This window comes from Mauremys mutica, chromosome 7, assembly GCF_020497125.1.
Source record: "Mauremys mutica isolate MM-2020 ecotype Southern chromosome 7, ASM2049712v1, whole genome shotgun sequence".
Taxonomy (NCBI): domain Eukaryota; kingdom Metazoa; phylum Chordata; order Testudines; family Geoemydidae; genus Mauremys; species Mauremys mutica.
Genome location: NC_059078.1, coordinates 401,167 through 424,132, shown reverse-complemented (window position 1 = coordinate 424,132; position 22,966 = coordinate 401,167). Strand labels below are relative to the sequence as shown.

The window sequence follows — 22,966 nt, the reverse complement described above, 5'->3', positions numbered from 1 at the left end:
GCGAATGGTGCTGGTAGTACGGAGACAGGCACCTCCCTCTAGGCGATCCACCTCAAGACGGCAGGGACCGTGATCACGGTACCAGTGACCGAGAGTGAGGCTGAGAGGATCTGGGCTGCAACTCCAGCGATCTGCAGTGTGAAGGTGGCCAGGACCCGGGCAGTGTGAGTGCCACTGAAAATCAGCTTGTGTGCCGCCTTCGGCACGTGTGCCATAGGTTCCCTACCCCTGTTATAGACAGACTGGGCTGGAGGCAAAGGCGGTGGAGTTGGGAAGAGAATGTGCTTGTCCTCTGTCAGCATAATGCCCGAATTTCAGGCTTCTTCCAGCTTGACTCTCATTTAGTTATTTTCATCCCACGTTTCGACTCTCTATCTAGGTCCTTTGGGGATATTTCTTAGTCCTCACTGACTATGAAACTCCTACCAACTTTAGAATTTTGTACTGGCATTCATCTCCTGAGTAACTCTCAAGTCAATAGGCTGGCATAGCAAGGTCCTAGAGGACTTCCTGGAGTCTTCAGCTCTCCTCCTTGCTTACAGAGAACTTTGCTTAAGATAGATTTTTGTTTGTTTTTCAAAGAGCAAGTTATTTAGGGGTGGGTCAGTGATCTGCACCTTTCTGCACAGGTGGCAACTTTCCATTGTGCTGGGGGGTGCTTGACCCCCTGGTTCTGCCCCAGGCCCTGCCCTCACTCCACCCTTCCCATGAGGCCACACCCGTCCCGCCCCGCATCTTCCCACCCCCGCTCCGCCCCGTTCCGCTCCCTCCTCCAAGTGTGCTGCATCCTCTCTCCTTCCCTCCCCGCCCCCAGCCTCCTGCACTCCGCGGAACAGCTGATTGCGGCAGGCAGGAGAGGGAAGCGCTGATTGGCGGGGCCCGCTGTTGGGCAGGAAGCACTGGGGGGGAAGGGGGAGGTGCTGATAGAGGGGCTTCCGGTGGGTGCTCAGCACCCACCATTTTTTCCTCATGGGTGCTCCAGCCCCGGAGCACCCACGGAGTCAGCGCCTATGCCTTTCTGGATAACTCCCCAGCTCCTATTTTCACCTTGTCTGCTGAAGAATTTTGATGACTGTTTCCAGGAGAAAATAATTTTAGGAGGAATTCTTCCCAGGAGTTCAATGATACGAGCAACATGATCTAGAGAGAGAGAGAGAGAGAATGGAGGAAAACAAGAAGCTGGATATTTAGATTTTTATGATCCTTTCATCAATGAAGTCACTGAAAATGACAGAATCCTACCATCATCTTTGGAGAAATATTTCCCGGCCTGGGGTTCAAAAAGGCACTCGCCGGTCACCATTTCAAATGCCTGGAAATGAAGTAGCCTATTAATCCACTCAGTGCCCAAGCCAGACAATCAAGAGAGCCATTGTTCACCAGTCCCTCCACTCCCTCAGCACCACCCCATTTTTCACTTCTCCAATACTCCATGACACAGGAGTGTTCCTAAGATAAGGAAACACATGCAGGTGCCGACAGTCCCTGCTCTGCCACCACAGACATCACATTCCCCTTTGCCTGGGTAAATCTCAGTGTATATCTGGTTCAGTTTGACATATGTTAGGTTCCATATATAGGGTATTAATTGCCTTGTAATCAATATAGGGACAAAACAATTAAGAGGTTTATCTGCAGTACAACTTTGAACAGAAGTTGGTATTTGCAGAGTGCTTATTTTTATCACATGACTTCTTCAGACCAGACTCGTCTTACTCACAAATGCAGTAAAATAAACTAATGGCTGAGGACAGATATTCTCACGGGGTTGCTGGTGTGTCATTCATGTTCACATCTGTGGTGCTCTGCAATCACCATGTCCATTGGGCTGAGAGTACCTACCAGGCAGGCTGTGCTCCAGATATCTGCAGGAGTGCTGTAATCTAACCCAAGAAGAACTTCTAGGGCTCGATATGGCTGGGTCTGGATCTCTTTGGAAAGGGGCTTGTACTGAAACAGAAAGGATGGACTATGGCTAGTGGTTCACAACTGATTAAAAACAAAGAAAATCACAGCAAAGTCCAGGACATAGTGGTACAGACCATGGATGGAACATGCTGAATGCATACACCTAATCTCATGCAGGATACAGCAGATCTACAGGCTGAGCCCCACAACACCTGGGGTGATTTCCCTTCATTCTCTTCATGATTAGACATTTCTACTGGACTAAAACAATGAGGAGTCCTTGTGGCACCTTAGAGACTAACCCATTTATTTGGGCATAAGCTTTCGTGGGCTGGAACCCACTTCATCAGATGCATGGAGTGGAAAATACAGGAGCAGGTATAAATACATGAAAGGATAGGAGTTGCCTTACCAAGTGTGAGGTCAGTCTAACGAGACAATTCATTTAATAGCAGGATACCAAGGGAGAAAAAATAACTTTTGAAGTGGTAACGAAAGTGGCCCATATCAGACAATTGACAAGAAGGTGTGATCACTCTGGTCACTCAATAACAGACCTAAAAGTGGCAATTCTTCAACAAAAAAACTTCAAAAACAGACTCCAACTTGAAACTGCAGAACTGGAATTAATTTGCAAACTGGACACCATCAGATTAGGCCTGAATAAAGACTGGCAGTGGTTGGGTCATTATAAAACCTAAACCTAATTTCCCCAATACTAATTTCCCCCTACTGTTACTCACACCTTCTTGTCAACTGTCTGAAATGGGCCACTCTCGTTACCACTTTAAAAGTTATTTTTCCTCCCTTGGTATCCTGCTGTTAAATGATTTGTCTTGTTATACTGACCTCACACTTGGTAAGGCAACTCCCATTCTTTCATGTATTTATACCTGCTCCTGTATTTTCCACTCCATGCATCTGATGAAGTGGGCTCTAGCCCATGAAAGCTTATGCCCAAATAAATGTGTTAATCTCTAAGGTGCCACAAGGACTCCTCATTGTTTTTGCTGATACAGACTAACACGTCTACCACTCTGAAACCTTCTACTGGACTGACATTGTTTGACATTTCTAGTTGTAGAAGCTAACTGTATGCACATATAAGCTTGCCCAAAGCATGCAGCATGGCCCAGAGTACAGAGCTCAGCTCTGAGCTCGGAGTGCAGAGGACAAACACATATTACAAGATGAAATCAATCTCTCTTTCACAGCACAATAAAACTTTTCAAGGAGATGTGCAATGATGGGCAGACACTAAGATCAGAGTCAGAAAAGAGAGAACAGGCTCCTTGATCCTGGGGGTTGAGAGCTGAAACTGACTCACGGTCCAGCATGCGCTGCCTAGGTCTGCAATTTTCACTCCCATTTTCATTATATTGCAATGATCCAGTTGATTGGCAAGAATTCCTGTATGAAAAAAAAACAGCTTAAATTCACAATTTTTCTAGATACAAAAAATTATGGTTTTAAGAGAGACACTGGATTTATGGATTATTATAACAATCTGCAACCCACTAATCCCCCTTTTGTCCTATGACTACAGGGGTGTTATCCAGCCACTTCACTTTGAATGATCCCTTAGAATATGTGCTAAGCACTTAAGCTAAACTATCTGATTGATCTTGTATTTAGCTGTGACATGCTGAGTACCTTTCCCAGACCTTAGGAAGAGCTCTCTGTAGCTCCAAAGCTTGTCTCTCTCATCAACAGAAGTTGGTCCAATAAAAGATATTACCTCACCCCTCTTGTCTCTCTGTCTCCAAACTAACAGGTATATCATTCAACACAGATCATTCATGTATGTTTTTGCCTTTATCTAATGCCTTTCAGCCCAAAGAATCCTACAGTGCTTTACAGAGAGGTGATTCCTCTTTACCCACCGCTGAAACTTCTATGTGCTAAGAAGAGGACACAAAGAAGAATCTGGTATCCAGTTAGACTGGAAAGAGGATTTTAGAAGAACAGCCTGTAATTGTCTGAAGTGGAGCATTGGGGTCAGCACCAACTCTGAGGGAAGACCGCCCCTATTCAGTCACTCACCCCACTCTGCATCGCAGTTCCTGTGACGTTGCAGTCTATATAATTTTATAAAAATATGCTAATGAGTGAATATAATGTAACTGGAATATGCTTCATGCAAAAGGTCTCTTGTAAGGTATCATTACAAAGCTTCAGAGGGGTAGCTGTGTTTGTTGCTTTTTACAGATCCAGACTAAGAGTCCTGTGGCACCTTATAGACTAACAGATATACTGAAGCACAAGCTCGTCTGACGAAGTGGATATTCACCCACGAAAGCTTATGCTCCAATACATCTGATGAAGTGGATATTCACCCACGAAAGCTTATGCTTCAATACATCTGTTAGTCTATAAGGTGCCACAGGACTCTTTGTTGCTTATTACAAAGCTTATAATTTACTGAGTGTGATCATCCTATTTGTATAAATTTGCCACTCTTGTATCTGAAAGTAGAAATATGAAATATAACTCTGAGGGCCTATTGTAATTATGCAAAGTGTGGGCAATTAATGGTGGTTTGGAATCTTGATGACTCCCATTAACCAGGACAATTGTCTGCAGATGGGTGTGTTTTACCTGTAAGTCTTCCTGTATACTGTGTGCTGGCAAGTGGGCAATGAAGTCTTGCGGTGACATGTGATCATGTCACCTGAACTGGAATCCATCTTTAACCTGGTGTCTTTCCATTGAGAAGAAGGGGGTGGGAACCCAGAGAGGAACAAAGGATTCCCACCTTATGCAAAAGATATACAAAGGGGTAGAACAGAACAAAGAGGAGAGAGGAGCCACCATGAGGAATCCCCTAGCTACCACCTGAGCTGGAACAAGAGCTGTACCAGGGGAAAGAATTGTGCCTAGGCCTGGAAGGTGTCCAGTCTGAAAAAAAAAAACTTACTGAAGCATCTCTGAGGGTGAGATTATCTGTATTCAGTTTGATTAAACATAGATGTGCGCATTTTATTTTATTTTGTTTGGTGACTTACTTTGTTCTGTCTGTTACTACTTGGAACCACTTAAATCCTACTTTCTGTATTTAATAAAATCACTTTTTCCTTATTAATTAACTCAGAGTGTGTATTAATACCTAGGGGAGCAAACAACTGTGCATCTCTCTCTATCAGTGTTATAGAGGGTGAACAATTTATGAGTTTACCCTGCATAAGCTTTATACAGGGTAAAACGGATTTATTTGGGTTTAGACCCCATTGGGAGTTGGGCATCTGAGTGCTAAAGACAAGCACACTTCTGTTAGCTGCTTTCAGGTAAACCTGCAGCTTTGGGACAAGTAATTCAGACCCTGGGTCTGTGTTGGAGCAGACAGGAGTGTCTGGCTCAGCAACACAGGGTGCTGGGGTCCTGAGCTGGCAGGGAAAGCAGGGGTAGAGGTAGTCTTGGTGCAACAGGTAGCAGCTCCCAAGAGAGTTTCTGTGATCCAACCTGTCACAGTTCCCTTCGCACCAAGCCGAGGCACTGGGGCCCAACACTGACTCAGGAAAGAGCATGTCCTACTGAGTCCCTCAGATCACAGCGATAGCACTGGCTTTTCTCCTCTGACAACATCAGCAAGAGGAAATGTGACCCCTGCAGGGTACTGACATCTGGCAGACAGAATCTGCTCTGAAAATTGAAAGGTGACCAGTTACCTTTTGATTTTTATCTTGGAAAAGACGTCCCTTTCCCTCAAATATCTTGCAGATTATGTTACTTTACAATGAAGTGCTTGTCAATATATGTCATACATTATCATGCAAGCTTGATTCAAGCAAAAATCTACCAGTAATTTAGTGTCACCATTCACCCCAAAACATTAGGTCCATGAAACAGCAGCATCACAAGACAAGCTCTGACATAAAATGTGTTACATCTCCCAAATCATTCCTAGAAGGTGAGGAATATCTCTGGTGCAAAGACTCAGAATACAAGTGCTGGTGTTGTGTTTAAATTACAGAAAGGAAGTAGCATTCTCAGAATAAGAACCTAAATAGAACAGAATAGAATGTAGTAGTTTAACACACTGAGAACATGAACTAGATGTTCTCCTCTGAAGATTTCTTGTCAAATGTGACTGTCTGGACCACAAGTGAGGACTAGTTTGCAGTGATAGAGCTGTGTATATGTGTGGGCAGGACTAAAGGGCATCAGCAGATCTGTAGGAGGGAGTGGGGGAGATGCTGCAGGGCTGGATTGAGGGGCATCAACAGAGTCAGAATAGCAGGGGGAGCTGTGTGTCCATCTCATCATGATGTCCCCATGAATTGCATAGTTTTGAGGCTGCTGCTACCTTTCAGCAGATCAGATTTGTTTCCATTCCTGTGCAAATACAATCCCCCTCTCTTATTCTGGTTGTCAGACATGGTTCTCAGATCTATGGTGATAAATTTAACTGGGCAAAGAGTGGCTGGATAGGAATTCCTATTTCGTCAATTTTGCTGGGACTAATGGAAAGCAAGTGGGCCTTGCTGGTGCCCCAGTCAGGCAAGGACATTTATTTGGATAACTGTACTCTCTGAGACACGAGAGCCTGTCCCAGCAGCTCTTGCTGCCAGGACACTGAGCTTTGTGAAACAGGAGTTTGATCTTGACTGTGGCTGTTGTTAAACTGTCTTGGAGAAAATAGAAGTCACAAATGAGAATGTTTTATTTTAAAGTCACAGAAGCCAGTGCATAAAGCAAAAACCAAACAAACAAAAAACAAGGGAAGGTTTTATTTTCCAGCCTTTGCTCTTTATGAAGGCTGTTGGTCTGGCTGCACTGATTCCTGGCCTCACAGACTGCCCCAGGTGAAAGAGGACACAGGAAAGACATTAGCCCGTTGAGTTGCATAGGTACTATCCACAACCAGAGGAAGCACTGAGATGAAGAGACCCTGAGAAGTCATTGCAATGCCTATATAAGTCTGAAGAAGAGCAGTAAACACAGATCTCCTTAAACATCAGATACCGGAGATGGGCCTTTGCATGGTTAAAACAAAATACTTTGGGTTACAATTAGCATGAAAAGTGCTATACAAGGTGGAGCTGTATTGTACTGTAAGGCTGTGAGTAATTGCTCAGAAGTGATGGAAAGGCATCAGCAAATGCTCATAATTTTCCAGTTGTTCCTGCACACAAACCCATCTGCAGCAGCATGTCTATACACAAACAGACCTAGACTGGGGTTTGAGTGGTTGGTATATGAGACAGATGGGCTTACTCCTAGAAGCAAGAGATGGAAAAGGCCTACCAATACAGGGTCATCTAGGCCAATGGCCTCTCATCAGCCAATGCAGGAATTTATCCTACTGTATATTTACCCTTGGTATGAAATCTCCATAGGCTGAGGTTGGGGTGCAGTAAGCAGGAATGTTCTTGTTCCTCGCAGGAATCCTAGTCCACTTCCTGTACTAAACTCTGCACATCTTTACCCTTTCTACCTACCTGGTTTCTTTAGGCCCAGATTTATGCTTTGGCTCCAGGCAGCTGTGTCATGCAAAAGCTTCTGGAGACTCTCCTCATCCAACTGCAGCAAGATGTTCTCTGGCTTGATGTCTGTATGGATAATCCGACAATTTGTATGCAGGAACTGCAGCCCTGCCAGTACCTGTGTGAACCAGAGATGGTGATTAACAATCAGGAATGCAGAGACCACTCCTAGGAGCAGCTTTAGATGATGTCACAAGAGAAAGAGACCAACATAATAGACTTGGTGTTTCACACATATTCTGATGTTTATGAAGAATGAGACACAGATGACATGGAAGATTGTGCAGGAGGCCATCCCTATATAGGGAATCCCATGCGTCTGCTTGGAGTCAGCATCTGTGACAGGGTGCAGAGTGAGAAACACTTACTCAGCCCCTGCCACTCCAGCCCCAATCAAGGGGAATGGATTGGGGCTGGGTGAATAGCCCTGTGTCTGTTTGGTAACAGGCAGCACCTGCCAGCCTCATTAGCCATGGCTATAAAGGCTGGGAGGAAGCCAGAGGAAGTGGGCAAGAGAAAGGCCAGGCACAGAGGGAGGTGGGAGTCTTCTGGTCTGTTGCTGGCCAGGCCTGCACTTGGCAAAATTGGCTGCGAAACCTGTACATAGGTGAAAAGTGGTGGCAGGAAAACAACTGTAAATAAAGAACTCTGGTGTTGCATCAAGCTGAGGTGTTCCTGACTGATTGGAGAGGGCAATGGGGGCCTAAACCAGAGGGTCCCAGTGTGCACCTCACTACATGTGGGGGCTTGTCCGGGATCTGAAGCCAGCGCAAGATCTTGGTGGCCCAGAGATGGAGGGAACCCTGCAGTTGCTAGCAAAGCAACAGGAGGAGACGCAGAAGGCACTGCAAGCCTTCTAGCAATCCTACCAGCTAGAGAGGCAGGCCTTACTCACCTGGCAGGCGGAGCAACAGAAAACTCTCCAGGAACTTATAAAGGAGCAGGCCAAAGTGCAGCAGCTCCTACAAAGACTGGGGACAGGTGAGGGCACCCGCACAACGACGTTAGGCCTATGTAAGATGGGCCCTGCCGATGACCCGGACGGACGCCTTTCTTTATACCTTTGAGCAGGTAGCCATGGGTGCCGGATGGGATAGGGAAACCTGGGCCCTACAACTGGCTCCCTCTCTGGCCAGCAAGGCTCAAGCAACCTATATGGCATTGAGCAGCAACCAGGCCAAGGGCTACGAGGCGGTGAAGGCAGCTGTCCTAGACCGCATAGGGCTGTCAGCAGAGAAATACTGGCAGATGTTTCAGTCTTACCTTACCTACCTTGACTGGCTAGAGGGGTATTATGGGAGCAAGTGGTGTGATACAACTAATGGTTTCATCATTGGACCTAGAAAGAATGGAGTGAAGTCTGAGCTCCTTGGATTTAGTGAGAAATGGAAAACTCACACATTGCACTAGTACAATGAAAGTAGATTTTGGGGAACCAAGTAGCAAGGTGCAATGGAAGGAAGTATTACAATCCATTTGTAAGGAAGTGGCTGAGGACACTATAATTAAGGTGAAAAAGGATATAATTTGACCAGGAAAAATGTAAGCAACAAGACATGGCTTTTCATGAACTGGCTCAGATTTGTGATCACTAATTATCATGCTGACCAACATCATCTCATTGTTTCTTGATCTCTCTTGCCTCACCCACAACTGTTTGTTGCATCAACCTGTTGTCTGTAATCTTACACTTAGATTATAAGCTTTTTGAGACAGGGACTTTCTCTTTGCTGCCGTATATACTCGTTCATTAGCCTGTTCGTTTATAAGCTGAACCCCGCAAAATGGATAGTAAAAATAGCAAAAACTGTATGACCCTTTCATAAGCCGACCCTGTATTTCAGGGGTTGAAAAACTTTGGCTCCTGGCCCTGCCACTTTCCGCAGCTCCCATTGGCTGGGAACGGCAAACCTCAGCCACTGGGAGCTGAGGGGCTCCGTGCCTGTGAATGCTTCAGGTAAACAAAATGACAATGTACTAGATATTCAATTCAATGATTCCATAGAGTTTAAAATCATCAAATTTTGGTGTAGACCCATTTACAAGCCGACCCCCCGCTCTTTGATGCATCATTTTTTTACCAAAAATATTCAGCTTATGAACGCGTATAGACAGTATATATGTTTTTACAGTACCTAGCACAAAGAGGCCTTGGCCTCTAGGTGCTACCACATTACAAATGAGCAGAAATAAAACCTGCAATGGCATTGGGGAGAGACCCAAACAATAATATATAGAATTTGTTAAAGTGTGTAGGGAAAAGAGAAGGACAACGCTTCATCCCTGTGGGAAAAGGATACCTTGTTATGGAGCACAGAGAGTCTGAAGAATCAAGAATTTAGGGACTTAACTGGTTGGGAAGAGAACATACTCTATACATGGAGAATAACTCACTAATGAACATTGATTAGGAAATGAAGATTTTAACAGACTCACTGATACTCACAAGACACTTTTGAAGTTTTAAATCCAAATTGTTTCTGAGTTAGCCAAATATAATATCAGTAGCAGCAGAATGGCTACTGAAAAGTCCTGTTTTACACTCTAAGTCACATGTTGACAGATTTTCTTAACACTTTCAAAATAAACCACTTTGTGGGCTACACGCCAAATGAGGCGAAATTTCAGCCTCAAAGATAATTTGTGGGGGGAAGGATACCTAACCCACTTCAAATGGAGGGAACAGAAGAAAAATGCCACCTCAGCAGTCCCTCACTCTATAGAAATAAGAATTATTGTTTGCTTAGCACTTTACATACAGCTATGATATGAAGACAAAGGTTCCTGCCCCAAGATCTTACAGTCTTAAATAGACAAAGGATGGATGGAGGATGGGATACAATGAGAAGCAACCTTTGAGTGAAGTTGAGCACACAGCTTGTTAGTTCCAAGATGTTCAGATGAATTTTCCCATGAGGGCAGGAGTTAATTCAGAGTAAGATGGCCTGTTAATTCCCACCTGAAGAGGATTTCAGATGCTATTTGAGAAACAGGCTAAAGGAGGAAGAGTCCACTTCATCTACACCAAGCCTCTGGATGGGTCTTGGGGTGCTGGACTGCACACCCAATCTGTCCACTTGTCAAGATGTTTCTCTGACATCTTGACAAGTGGATCAGCAAAGAGCAGAGTTCTGAGATGTACCGTGTAGTTATAACTGAACTTTGAGATCTCAGTTAGCCTTTTTCATTCCCTAGCAGCTCATGGACACTGTGTAAGAAATGCTGTTTCTGGCACGTTTGTTTAAGTAAAATGCCAAGACTATGCAGAGGAGGGAGAAACATTATGGTTCTGATCAGAGCATGGGGGATCACTCCCTAAATTAAAACATCATTCAGCCATGGCACTTGCTGCAGCCCAGGCCTCTGGTCGTGTTGCGTGGAAGGAAAGAGAGAGAGCTATGGAGCAAAGTGCTAGCAATTTGTAATACCACGAAGAAAGGTATATAGACAAACCTCACAGCCAAACTGGAGCCCACTCAAGACTCTTTAACTAAGTGGTCTCCCTGTCTATCTTGCTTTCAGTGCTGGCTATGACTGCATACTGAAGCCAGCTTGTCAACAGCAGTTTTTTTAATTGTGGAGGGAGGAAAAAAAGAACTTTCCATGATGATGTCAAAGCTACAGCAGCTGGATGGAGGTTCTTATGTCAACAGACAGAATGGATGACAGCAGGTTTGTTTCATGTGTCCCGGTGGGCAGCAGATTAATTTTCAAGAGTTGCTCAGTGAAGTAACACACCATAATACTGACTATTCTGAGCTGAACCAACTTTCTAAATATGTCATTTTGCAACTTGTAACCTCAACAATATCAGTAGTGAATTTCCCAGGCACAGGTCTACAAAAGGCCACTGAAATCTGAACAAGCAGCGCTTTCAAAATTCCAGTAAAATTAGGGGGTAGGCTAGGCAACCCAAAGATCATGTAAGGACATTGATGACTCTTTTCACCGTATGCATTTTAATATTAGGTACTGCCACACAATTCAGTTTAAAACATATATTTGTATTTCCTGTTAGCTATCAGCTTTTTAGTTATTTCATCATTTTGGTATTTTTTGTTAACTAATTTGGTAATGTCTTTAAAATATCTTGGATTTTTATTGACTTTTCATAGCAAAAAGTCCTGATGCGTTTGACAAATAAATCTAGACAGAGCTTACATCTGCCACTGAAGTGCAGGCACCTCTGGAGCAAGATGAGGAAGTTGTTTCGTAGTGCACAGTAACAGCACACATCAGTTTAATACATAAAGTAAAGAAGCGCCTCAGGGTCTGTTCTGCAACCTGATGCTGCTTAGTTTGAGACCTGGCAGGCTGATATGGCTTTATGGGTTTTGAAGAATAGCAAATGGTCCAGATATCCCAAGAGATGAGACCCAGGCACAGCTTTTGCTCTATTTGTTCTTTCTTGGATTTATGTCACATTTTTACTTTTTGTTTTCTTTCATAAAGGGACAACTGGCCAGTATTGCCTTGTAATAGGTTTGACCTCTTTGATCTGTTCCTCTGTGGATTTATTTTAATCACACTGGAATAAACGGCAGACAAACCCAACCAGTATATAGCTAGCTATTCCTGTCCTCTTCACTGGAAGATAAAAACACACCAGCCTACGAGGTGTAAGTGAGAGGCCAGATGTGTCATTGGGTAGGGAAATGATCTCCATCTCACAGGAACTGTATTTAAATTTGGGACAAAACCACATTTGGATTTTATGCTTTAGTAAAATAATCCTGAGTGTTCTAAAAGATTCCTCCACTGCACACCCAATCTGCCCAGCTATCCTCTCTACCCCGCAGGCCTCCCCCGTCCCTCTGTGTCCTCACCCTTCCAGTGCTCCGAGCTCTCACCTGCTGTAAGGCTTTTTTCACAAAGGGCAAGGGGAGACCCTGGGCTCCATGGCTCCTCAGCAGACATCGCAGAGAAGGACCCAGCAATTCAAATACCAAGCACACATGTAGGAAAGTCAGGGATTCACTGAGAGAGAGAGAGAATGCTATCCCCATTCACTTTGATGTTAACTAGACAGCCACAGCCACCCCTTGCTCCCAGCCACCATTCTATGCCCCACTCCCCAGGCCAGCCCCTGGCTCCCGCTTCCAACCACATCCTATGCCCCCCAGACTGGCCCCCGCTCTCAGCTGCCATCCTATGCCCCATTGGCCAGTGCTTCACTTCCACTCCCAGCTGCCATCCCACACCCCCATCCCCGAGTCCAGCCTCTCTCTCCCACTCCCAGCCGCCATCCCACACCCCCATCCCCGAGTCCAGCCTCTCTCTCCCACTCCCAGCTGCCATCCCACACCCCCATCCCCGAGTCCAGCCTCTCTCTCCCACTCCCAGCTGCCATTCTACATACCCCAGGCTGGCCCCTTGCTCCCAATTCCAGGCCTGCCCCTCTCACAGGGCACAGCCAGTCTTTTCAACAGCATAGCATTCTGTCTGGCTGATGGCATTGCAAACAGTGAAAGCCACTATTCTTAGCTGAAGGATATGGAAGCCATTTGCTCCAATCATTTTAAAGTCATCTAAACAATGGACAATATTCTCCCCTGCCCGGTCCTTCTTCTTCATGCTGCTCACCTGAGAGTGGTCAAAAAAACCTCTTATTTAGTGGAATACATGTATCGGATCTCGCTCTCTGCATTTTATCCTGTCATCCACCACCATAATATCTGAGCCTCTTCCATGTAAAAATCAATAGCAAGGTCCCTAGGATTCTATAGTAAGTCTCTCCACCTTTTTTTGGGCTAATAGCTCTGCTTGGAGTATATTGTTAGTGGATGGTTACGTAATTTGGATGCTTTCATGTCTGTTTTATTGGTGAAACCCAGCAATGAGGGAATTGAACAAACTCAACTCCAATTACATTAGTGGAGTCCGATCTCCTATGGTGAATTCCCTCACAATTATCCAGCCGTATCCCAGGTGAAGGGTAGACACAATTCCCCATAAATGGCCTAGGGCTGTGTCTGATCAGCTCAGATATTTCCTGACAATCCCCCTCTGGGGGTACTTACCACCACTAAACCCATCACATCTGACTCCCTTCCAAGGGTATTGCCCACATATATGGAAAGGTTGTTCTGCCACATGGCCACAGCTTATCATGCTCATCAGAATTGTCTCATTGTTTCCTTGTGCATCCTCATCCAGTTGTTCTCTCTTGGCTTATGTTTATATTGTAAGCTCGTTGGGGCAGGGACCATCTCTTTGCTGTTTGTTTGTACAGCACCTAGCACAATGAGGATGAGATCTAGACATTACTGCAGTGCAGGTAACAAATAACAACAATGGTATCACTTCGAGAACCTGAGGATTAGAATTTTTGGCCCATCATCTGATATAACAAATTCCGTTGGCCAGTAAAAATATGTCAGCATGTTGGCATGTTTCCTTTTAGAAACTTAAATAATTTCTTGTAATTAGGGCTAAAAGAATTAATCGTGATTAATTGTGCAATTAAAAAGATTAATCACGATTAATTGCACTGTTAAACAATAATAGAATACCATTTAAATATTTTTTGATGTTTTCTACATTTTCAAATATATTGATTTCAATTACAACACAGAATACAAAGTCTACAGTAGCTCATTTTATATTTATTTTTTATTACAAATATTTGCACTGTAAAAAAATAGTATTTTTCAATTCACCTAATACAAGTACTGTACTGCAATCTCTTTATTATGAAAGTTGAACTTACAAATGTAGAATTATGTACAAAAAAATCTGCATTCAAAAATAATGTAAAACTTTAGAGCTTACAAGTCCAATCAATCCTACTTTTTGTTCAGCCAATTGCTAAGACAAACAAGTTTGTTTACATTTGCAGAAGATAATGCTGCCCACTTCTTGTTTACAATATCACCTGAAAGTGAGAGCAGGCATTTGCATGAAGAGGCATATGAATCTTTAGCGCATCTGGCATGTAAATATCTTGTGACACCAGCTACAACAGTGCCATGCGAATGCCTGTTCTCACTTTCAGGTGACATTGTAATTAAGAAGTGGGCAGTATTATCTCCTATAAATGTAAATAAATATGTTTCTCTTAGCGATTTGCTGAACAAGAAGTAAGACTGCGTGGACTTGGTAGGCTCTAAAGCTTTACATTGTTTTGTTTTTGAGTGCAGTTATGTAACAAAAAACCCTACATTTGTAAGCTGCACTTCCATGATAAAGAGATTGCACTACAGTACTTGTATGAGGTGAATTGAAAAATACTATTTTTTATAATTTTTACAATGCAAATATTTGTAATAAAAATAATATAAAGTGAGCACTGTACACTTTGTATTCTGTGTTGTAACTGAAATTGATATATTTTAAAATGTAGAAAAACATCAAAATATTTAATACATTTCAATTGGTATTGTATATTTTAACAGTGCAATTAATCGCGAATAATTTTTTTGAGTTAATCACGTGAGTTTACTGTGATTAATTGACAGCCCTACTTGTAATATCACTCAGGCCTAGTACTGGAGAATTGTGGTCTGCTACGCTGCTAAATAGAAAGGATTTACAACAAAACTATTTCTAAATTAAGACTAAGACCAGGTCTACAAAGTTACACCGATATACCTGATTTTATACCAATATAATTAAGTTGTTGCAACTTTGTGGGTGGACTCATATCACTATAAACCTGTCTTATATCAGTTTAACTTGGGCTGGTAAATTTACAGGCCCACACTATAAAGTTCAGACACAAAGTTGCACTGATTTAACTAAACTAATTTAAATTAACTGGTGCAACTTCTATATGTAGACAAGTCCTAAGATTTGCCACCACCCCAGGGCCGGTGCAACCTATTAGGCACCCTAGGTGGTCGTCTAGGGCACTAGGATTTGGGGGCGGCATTTTATTCGGTGGCAACCGGATCTTCGGCCGCCCCGGTTGCCGCCGGCATTTAGGCAGAGGGAGCTGGGGCAGGGGGGGTGCGGGGAAGGCCGCCTGCAGCAAGTAAGGGGGGGAGCGGCACACAGGGGAACTCCCCGCCCCAGCTCACCCCTGCTCTGCCTCCTCCCCGAGCAGGCCGTCACTGCTTCACTTCTCCCGCCTCTCAGGCTTGTGGTGCCAATCAGCTTAAGCGCCGCAAGCCTGGGAGGCGGGCGAAGTGAAGCAGCAACGGCGTGTCGGGGAGGAGGCAGAGCAGGGGTGAGCTGGGGCGGGGAGCTGCCGCACGGCTCCCCGGGCTGGGGAGGGGAGCTACCACAGGGGCGGTGCCTCAGGGTGGAGGGGGGGTGCGGAACTGCCGTGGGGAAGGTGCCTCAGGGCGGGGGGGGGGGTGAGCTGCTGCACGGCTCCCTGGGCAGGGGGGAGAGCTGCCATGGGGAGGTGTGCCTCAGGGTGGAGGGGGGGTGGGGAGCTGCCGCAGGGCTCGGGGAGGGGGTGGAGCAAAGGTGAGCTGGGGTGGGGAGCTGTGCAGCGGGGCGGGGAGCTGTTGCAGGGGAGGTGCCTCCCTGGGCGGGGGGGGGGAGCTGTTGCGGGGGAGGTGCCTCAGGGCAGGGGGGGTAGGGAGCTGCCGCAGGGGGAGGTGCCTCAGGGCAGTGTGGGGGAGCTGCCGCAGGGGGAGCGCCTCAGGGCCGAGGGGGGGAGCTGCCGCAGGGGGAGCGCCTCAGGGCAGAGGGGGGGAGCTGCCCCAGGCGGAGCTCCTCACTCGCGAGGGGCGGAGCTGCCGCAGGGGGAGCGCCTCAGGGCAGAGGGGCGGAGGTGCCGCCGGGGGAGCGCCTCAGGGTAGAGGGGGGGAGCTGCCGCAGGGGGAGCACCTCAGGGGAGAGGGGGGGAGCTGCCGCAGGGGGAGCGCCTCAGGGCAGAGGGGGGAGCTGCCGCAGGGGGAGCGCCTCAGGGCAGAGGGGGGAGCTGCCGCAGGGGGAGCGCCTCAGGGCAGAGTGGGGGAGCTGCCATGGGGGGTTGCCTCAGGGCAGAGGGGGGAGCTGCCGCAGGGGGAGCGCCTCAGGGCAGAGTGGGGGAGCTGCCGCAGGGGGAGGTGCCTCAGGGCAGAGTGGGGGAGCTGCCGCAGGGGGAGCGCCTCAGGGCAGAGTGGGGGAGCTGCCATGGGGGGTTGCCTCAGGGCAGAGGGGGGAGCTGCCGCAGGGGGAGCGCCTCAGGGCAGAGGGGGGGAGCTGCCGCAGGGGGAGCGCCTCAGGGCAGAGGGGGGAGCTGCCGCAGGGGGAGGTGCCTCAGGGCAGAGTGGGGGAGCTGCCGCAGGGGGAGCGCCTCAGGGCAGAGTGGGGGAGCTGCCATGGGGGGTTGCCTCAGGGCAGGGTGGGCAGGGAGCTGCCGCAGGGCTCGGGGAGGGCGCAAGGTGGAAGTTTCACCTAGGGCGCAAAACATCCTTGCACTGGCCCTGACCACCACCATAGACCTAAAAGTTCAGGTCATCTTCAGGAACAATTAGTGACATTATTAATAGGTACAACTAATGGATGAGATAGGCATGAGCACACAAGGAAACTCAGGCTACAAGCTTAGTGTCTTGTTATACTTTTTGCTGCATTGTGTACTTTTTGCAAAAGTTATAACTTATTTGTATTGCCATAGTGCCTAAGAGACCTTTGTGTTAGGTACTGTACAAACACAGAATACGCCCCCCCCCAAGCTTTTCATTTAAAGACAATGACCCAGATCTTCCATTTAGGCACCTAAATACCTTTGAGGATCTTTTCCAGTTGCAAAGGTGGAGATCCCCCACCCTGAGGTGCTCCCTCAGTTTGTTATTGGATGTCTAGAGCAGCTTGTGGGAATGAGGCCAGAGTGGAACAGCTCAGCTCACCCTGTGCATACTGAGAGTAAGGACTACGGGATGGAGGAAGAGGAAGCAGCAGCAGGAGAACAACCACCAACATATTCAACAACTCAGGATAATGAGTGTTATAGTGCAGTGAGAGATGGTCTCTGTTTCCTGCAGCAGAAAGGGAGAGGGGCTCCCAGCGTAAAAGATGGTTACTTACTGGTATTGTAACTGTTGTTCTTTGAGGCATGAGTGCAGACGTATTTTCCATTCAGGTGACTCGCAAGCAGTTTTCATAGGAGGTGGGGCTCGCAATCTGCCTAAGCAGTGACTGCAGGATTGCCTTTCCAAAGTTTGCATCAGATCTAGATGCAGTAAAAGTATGTATAGATGACCAGGTAGCAGCCTTGCAAATGTCCAATACTGAAATATCACTGTGGAATCCTATTGCCATTGCAAGGGCCCTCGTCAAATGAGCTCACAAGCTCTGTGAAGGCTTGGCCTGAGCTACTTCAGATGCTAGTGTAATGCAAGAATTTATCAATTTGAAAATGGTTTTCACAGAGACCACCTGACCCCCTCTCCTTCAATCCACATAGGAAATAAACAAATGAGGCGATGCTCGAAAAGGGTTAGTTCTGTGTAGGTAGAATGGCAAGCGTCGCCTCATATCCAACATCTGAAGCCACTGTTCATTTGTGTTGGAGTCCAGTTTAGGAAAGAACTCTAGAAAATAAATCAGTTGGTTAAGGTGAAACTGATAAACTACTTTTGATAAAAAATTTGGCTGCCGCCCCAGGGCCACACTGTCCTTGAAAACCTGTGTATGGGGCTGTGCCATTAAGGCCTGCCGTTTGCATAATGCTGTTACAGCCATAAGGAAGCTTATCTTCTGGCACAGGAGGGACAGAAAACAGGTTGCCGGGGCTCAAAAGGAGGACCCATGAGGGGAGCCAGGACAGTATTAAGGTTCCACAATGTAACCTGCTCTTTCACAGGTGGGTAGAGACTAGGGTGACCAGAGAGCAAATGTGAAAAATCAGGACAGGAGTGGGGGTAATAGGCACCTATATAAAAAAAAGACCCAAAAATTGGGGCTGTCCCTATAAAATTGGGACATCTGGTCACCCTAGTAGAAACAAATAATCCCTTAGAACCCTAACCACCACGGGGTTCGAGAAAAGTGGCTGATCTCCAATAGGCAGATGAAATGGCAAGATTTAAATGAACCCACAATGAACTGAGTGAGAGATCAGAAGACTCAAGGTGCAATAGGTATGCCAAAATGTCCTGAATACAGGCAAGCATCAGCTGGCTTCCTCCGAGCAAGCGCCCATGCTGAAAAACACTTCCACTTGGTTACCCTAGTAAAGGTTTTCCTGCTGTTAAGCCATAGCAATGCAACACATTCCAAACATCCTTCCTCCTCATCTAGCCATGCAGCATCCAGCATCATGAGATGAAGAGGGTGACTGCTGGATGCAAAACTTGATCATAGTGCTGAGTCAGTAGATCGGGATGAAGAGGCAGTGATATGGGAGGTCAAACCGATAGACCAGTAGGTCAGAGAGCCAACACTGCGTGAGCCAAGCTATAGCACTGAGAATAAGTTTGGTATGCTTCAACTTTAGTGTGAGAATGACCTCTGGGATTAGAGAGCAGGCGTACCTCAAAGCAGACCCCTGCATTTGAGGTGGAAGGTGTCACTTAGGGAATCTGTATTGAGACCAACTTGAGAGCAAAATTGGTGGCACTCCTTGTTGTCTCTCATTGCAAACAGATTGATAGTTGGAATGCCCCATTCTGCAAAGATGGACTCAGCACCCTCGACTTCAGAGACTACATGTGATCGTGGGAGAAATTCCTGCGGAGGTGATCAGCCAAGTTAGTTTGGACCCCAGGTAAGTGAGCTGCTTAGTGGGAACGATGCTCTCCATGATGCAGAACTGTCGTAACTTTATTGCTTCCTGACACAGCTGGTTGAAGGAGGTTCCTCCCTGCTTGTTCATATAGTATTGCGGTGGTAGTGTTAGTGAGTATATGAGCCAGTGTGCCCCATATGTGATCCTGAAAAGCTTGGCAGGCATTGTAAGTGGCCCAGAGCTCCAGAATGTTGATTTGGAGGGAAACTTTCTGTTTTGACCACAAGCCAAGAACTTTTAACACCACTAGATGTGCTCCCCAACCCACTGAGGTGGCATTGGTGACTACAGTCCTGGCTGGGGGAGGATGCACAAAGGGACCACCCTGGCATATGTTACTCTGAACTGTCCAGTACCATTAGGATCTTCAGAGGAACGCAGACAAACCTGTCTAAAGAATGACAAGTTAGGCAATAGACCAATTTCAACCACACCTGAAGCGGGCGAAGGCGCAGTCTTGTATGCTGGATGATGCAAGTACATGCAGCCATATGACCTAGTAACTTCAGGCATACATGGACCAGAGCTGAAGATTGAGATTGTAGTGCCAGACATAGATGCTGAATTGTTTGAAATCATTCATTCAGCAGAAACACTCTCAAATTTGTAGACTCTAATATGGCCCCAATGAACATGATCTTTTGAGTTGGTGCTACCACTGACTTCTTTTTGTTCAATATCAGTCCCAGATGACAGAAGAGACATTAGAATGGCCATAGTGGGTCAGACGAATGGTCCATCTAGCCCTGTATCCTGTCTTCAGATAGTGTCCAATGCCAGATGCTTCACAGGGAATGAACAGAACAGGGCAATTATCTAGTGATCCATCCCTTGTGATCCAGTCCAATCATCTGGCAGTCAGAGGTTTAGGGACATGCACAGTATGGGGTGCATCCCTGATTATCTTGGCTGATAGCCACTGATTGACCTATCATCCATGAATTTACCTAATTCTTTTTATAACCCAGTTATACTTTTGGCATTCACAACATCAGCCCTGGCAATGAATTCCACAGGTTGATTTTGTGTTGTGTGAACAGGGGTGGCTCCAGGCCCCAGCACGCCAAGCGCGTGCTTGGGGCGGCACGCCACAGGGGGCGCTCTGCTGGTCACCGCGAGGGCGGCAGGCAGCTCCGATGGACCTCCCGCAGGCGTGCCTGCGGAGGGTCCGCTGGTCCTGCGGCTTCGGTGGAGCATCCGCAGGCACGCCTGCGGGAGGTCCACCGGAGCCACGGGACCAGCGACCGGCAGAGCGCCCCCCGCGGTGTGCCGCCGTGCTTGGGGAGGCGAAATGGCTAGAGCCGCCCCTGTGTGTGAAGAAGTACTTCCATGTTTGTTTTAAACCTGCTACCTATTATTTCATCAGTTCAAGTGTTATGTGAATTAGTAAACAACACTTCCTTGTTCACTTTCTCCACACCAGTCCCGATTATATAAACCTCTTTCATATCCCGTCATTTCTTTTACAAGCTGAATAGTCCAGGTCTTTTTAATCTCTCCTCATATGGAAGTTGTCCATACCCCTGATAATTTTTGTTGCTCTTCTCTGTACTTTTTCTAATCTAATTTATCTTTTTTGAGATGTTGCGAACTGCACTCAGTATTCAGGGTGTGGACATACCATGAATTTATATAGCAGCATTATTATATTTTCTGTCTTATTATCTATCCCTTTCTTAATGGTTCCTAACATTCTATTAGATGTAGTGTGACTTGGGAGAACACATGTTCTCTGAACTTGTCTCTCACTAATCAATAGTCCAGATACAGGAAAATATTAATTCCTCTTTTTCTGAGGTATGCTGACACTACAGTCAGTCATGTATTTTTTAAAAATGTGAGGTGCTGAAATGAAGCACAGTGTACTGATAGTGTTACCCCGTCATACCAAATCTCAGAAATTTCCTGTGGCTCAGGAAAATCGCCATATGGAAATAAGCATCCTGAAGGTTCAGGGTAGCAAATCAGTCATTGTGGTTCAGTGCAGAAAGCATAGTTGCTAGGGTGACCATATGGATTCCTACATATCTAGTGTATTTGCTGAGGCTGTGGAGGTCAATAATAGGTCTCATCCCTCCTTTGAATTTGGGGACCAGGAAATACTAGGAAAAGAACCCCTTTTTCTGATGCTGTAGAGAAACCTCCTCTATGGCTCCATGTGCAAGCAGACTCTGGACCTGCTGCAGGAGCAGTGACTCATGAGAGAGGTCCCTGCAGAGGGATGGAGTAGAGGGCAATGGCCAGGAATTATGGCATGACCCAATCACTTGGTACTTAGGACCCCTTTGTCTACGGTAACCATATCCCAAGCACTGTAAAAGTGAGACAGCCTGTCTCTGAACTGAGGAGACGTAGATGGGGAGGTCACAACTAGAATGCTGCCCTGGACAGGCAAGTCAAAATAGAGGCTTGCTGGACACTGGAGGAGGACTATCTGGCTGGTTGAAATTCCACCCAGAAGACCTCTTCCTCTGCCATCTTATGACCCTTCCTGGAAAAATCTGCTGTTTCTCAGAAAAGGATGAATGGCAGCAAAAATGCTGTTAGTAGTATTGGTACTGCCTCTCCTAGCGGTGCCTCTTTGTGGCTGGGGTATAAATATCCAAGGAATGCAAAGTAGCCCAGGAGTGCTTAAACAAATGTCAAGTATTGTCAATTTCTGAAAACAAAAATGACCATCAAGATAAGTCTTCTATGATCCGTTGAGCATCACAAGCTATGCTGGAGTTCTGCAATGACAAGGCCCTCCTCATGGTCACAGCTGGTGCCATAATTCCAACCGAAGCATCTGCCATGTCCAGAGCTGACTACAACGAAGTCTTGGCCTCCAGACGGGCCTCTGTATCAAAAGCCTTAAATTCCTCCCAGGAGACTTTTATCAACTTCTCTGTGAATCTGGACATAGCATCCCAATTAAGAAAGTCATATCTGGTTAGTAGAGCCTGCTGATTTCTAATGCTCATCTGCATTGATGAAGTCATATACACCTCTACCCCGATATAACGCGACCGATATAACATGAATTCGGCTATAACACGGTAAAGTAGCACTCTGGGGGTGGGGACGCGGGGCTGCGCACTCCAGTGGATCAAAGCAAGTTCGATATAACATGGTTTCACCTATAACGCGGTAAGATTTTTTGGCTCCTGAGGACAGCGTTATATCAGGGTAGAGGTGTACGTTTTCCTCCCAATCAAGTCTAACCTCTCAGACTCACAAGTCCACTCCAAAGGATAGGATCTCCCCTATTGTGATCTCTCGTTTACTGCTATCACCACAAGAGAGTTAGGAGTTGGAAGAGAGTAAAAACACTTGAAGTCCTGTATGGGGACATAATACCACTTTTCACACCACTTAGCTGTAGGCGGTAACAATACTGGGGTATTCGCAAGGGACCTAGCAGGCTCCAAAAGAGCTTCATTTATTGAGAGAGCCATTCTCCCCAGAGCTGAGGACTGAAGGATATCCAGCAACTTATGCACGTTCTTTTGCCCGTATTCAGCCTGGATTTCCAAGGTGGAAGCTGTATGCCTGAGAAGGTCCTGATATGACAAAGTCCTCAGGCACCAGTAAGGAAGAATCCAGTATTGCAGAGTCACCCAGAGGAGAAGAAGAAGAGTGCAGGGCCAATGGAGACTGTTGGGGATGGGGGCAGCTCCTACGTAAGAGGTTCAGTCTGGGCTAGCTCAGGAAGAATAACCTCTGACTGCACTTGCAATAGAAGTGGTTCATGGATAGAAACTGCTACTTGGAATTACTGATCTTGACCTGGACTGCATCAAACAGCAAGATCTCCCAGACCAAGGCACAACCCAATGATCCCGTAGAGGCCACTGGAACAACAAGGGTAAGGCATTGGTGGCCAATAGGTTGTAACCCAGGATCCCTATCCCTACTGCAAGAACAGTGC

General features: G+C 46.3%; 1 protein-coding gene across 7 annotated transcripts in view; it reads right to left on the bottom strand.

Moving 5' to 3' along the window:
* The window catches only part of LOC123373923 (SRSF protein kinase 3-like), a 63,378-nt gene that overhangs the window by 8,140 nt on the left and 32,272 nt on the right, over nucleotides 1-22,966 (bottom strand). For 5 of the 7 annotated variants that reach the window (XM_045023206.1, XM_045023204.1, XM_045023207.1 and 2 more), the window contains 7 exons: nucleotides 12,887-12,974; nucleotides 12,242-12,348; nucleotides 7,347-7,509; nucleotides 3,236-3,318; nucleotides 1,843-1,950; nucleotides 1,243-1,312; nucleotides 1,048-1,140 (listed from right to left, as the gene is read on the bottom strand). In XM_045023206.1, coding sequence (XP_044879141.1) covers nucleotides 1,048-1,140; nucleotides 1,243-1,312; nucleotides 1,843-1,950; nucleotides 3,236-3,318; nucleotides 7,347-7,509; nucleotides 12,242-12,348; nucleotides 12,887-12,974 — 712 coding nt within the window. Of the gene's footprint in view, nucleotides 1-1,047; nucleotides 1,141-1,242; nucleotides 1,313-1,842; nucleotides 1,951-3,235; nucleotides 3,319-7,346; nucleotides 7,510-12,241; nucleotides 12,349-12,886; nucleotides 12,975-13,411; nucleotides 13,627-22,966 lie in introns of all 7 variants that reach the window. The other 2 variants (XM_045023210.1, XM_045023211.1) reach the window with 2 other exon arrangements.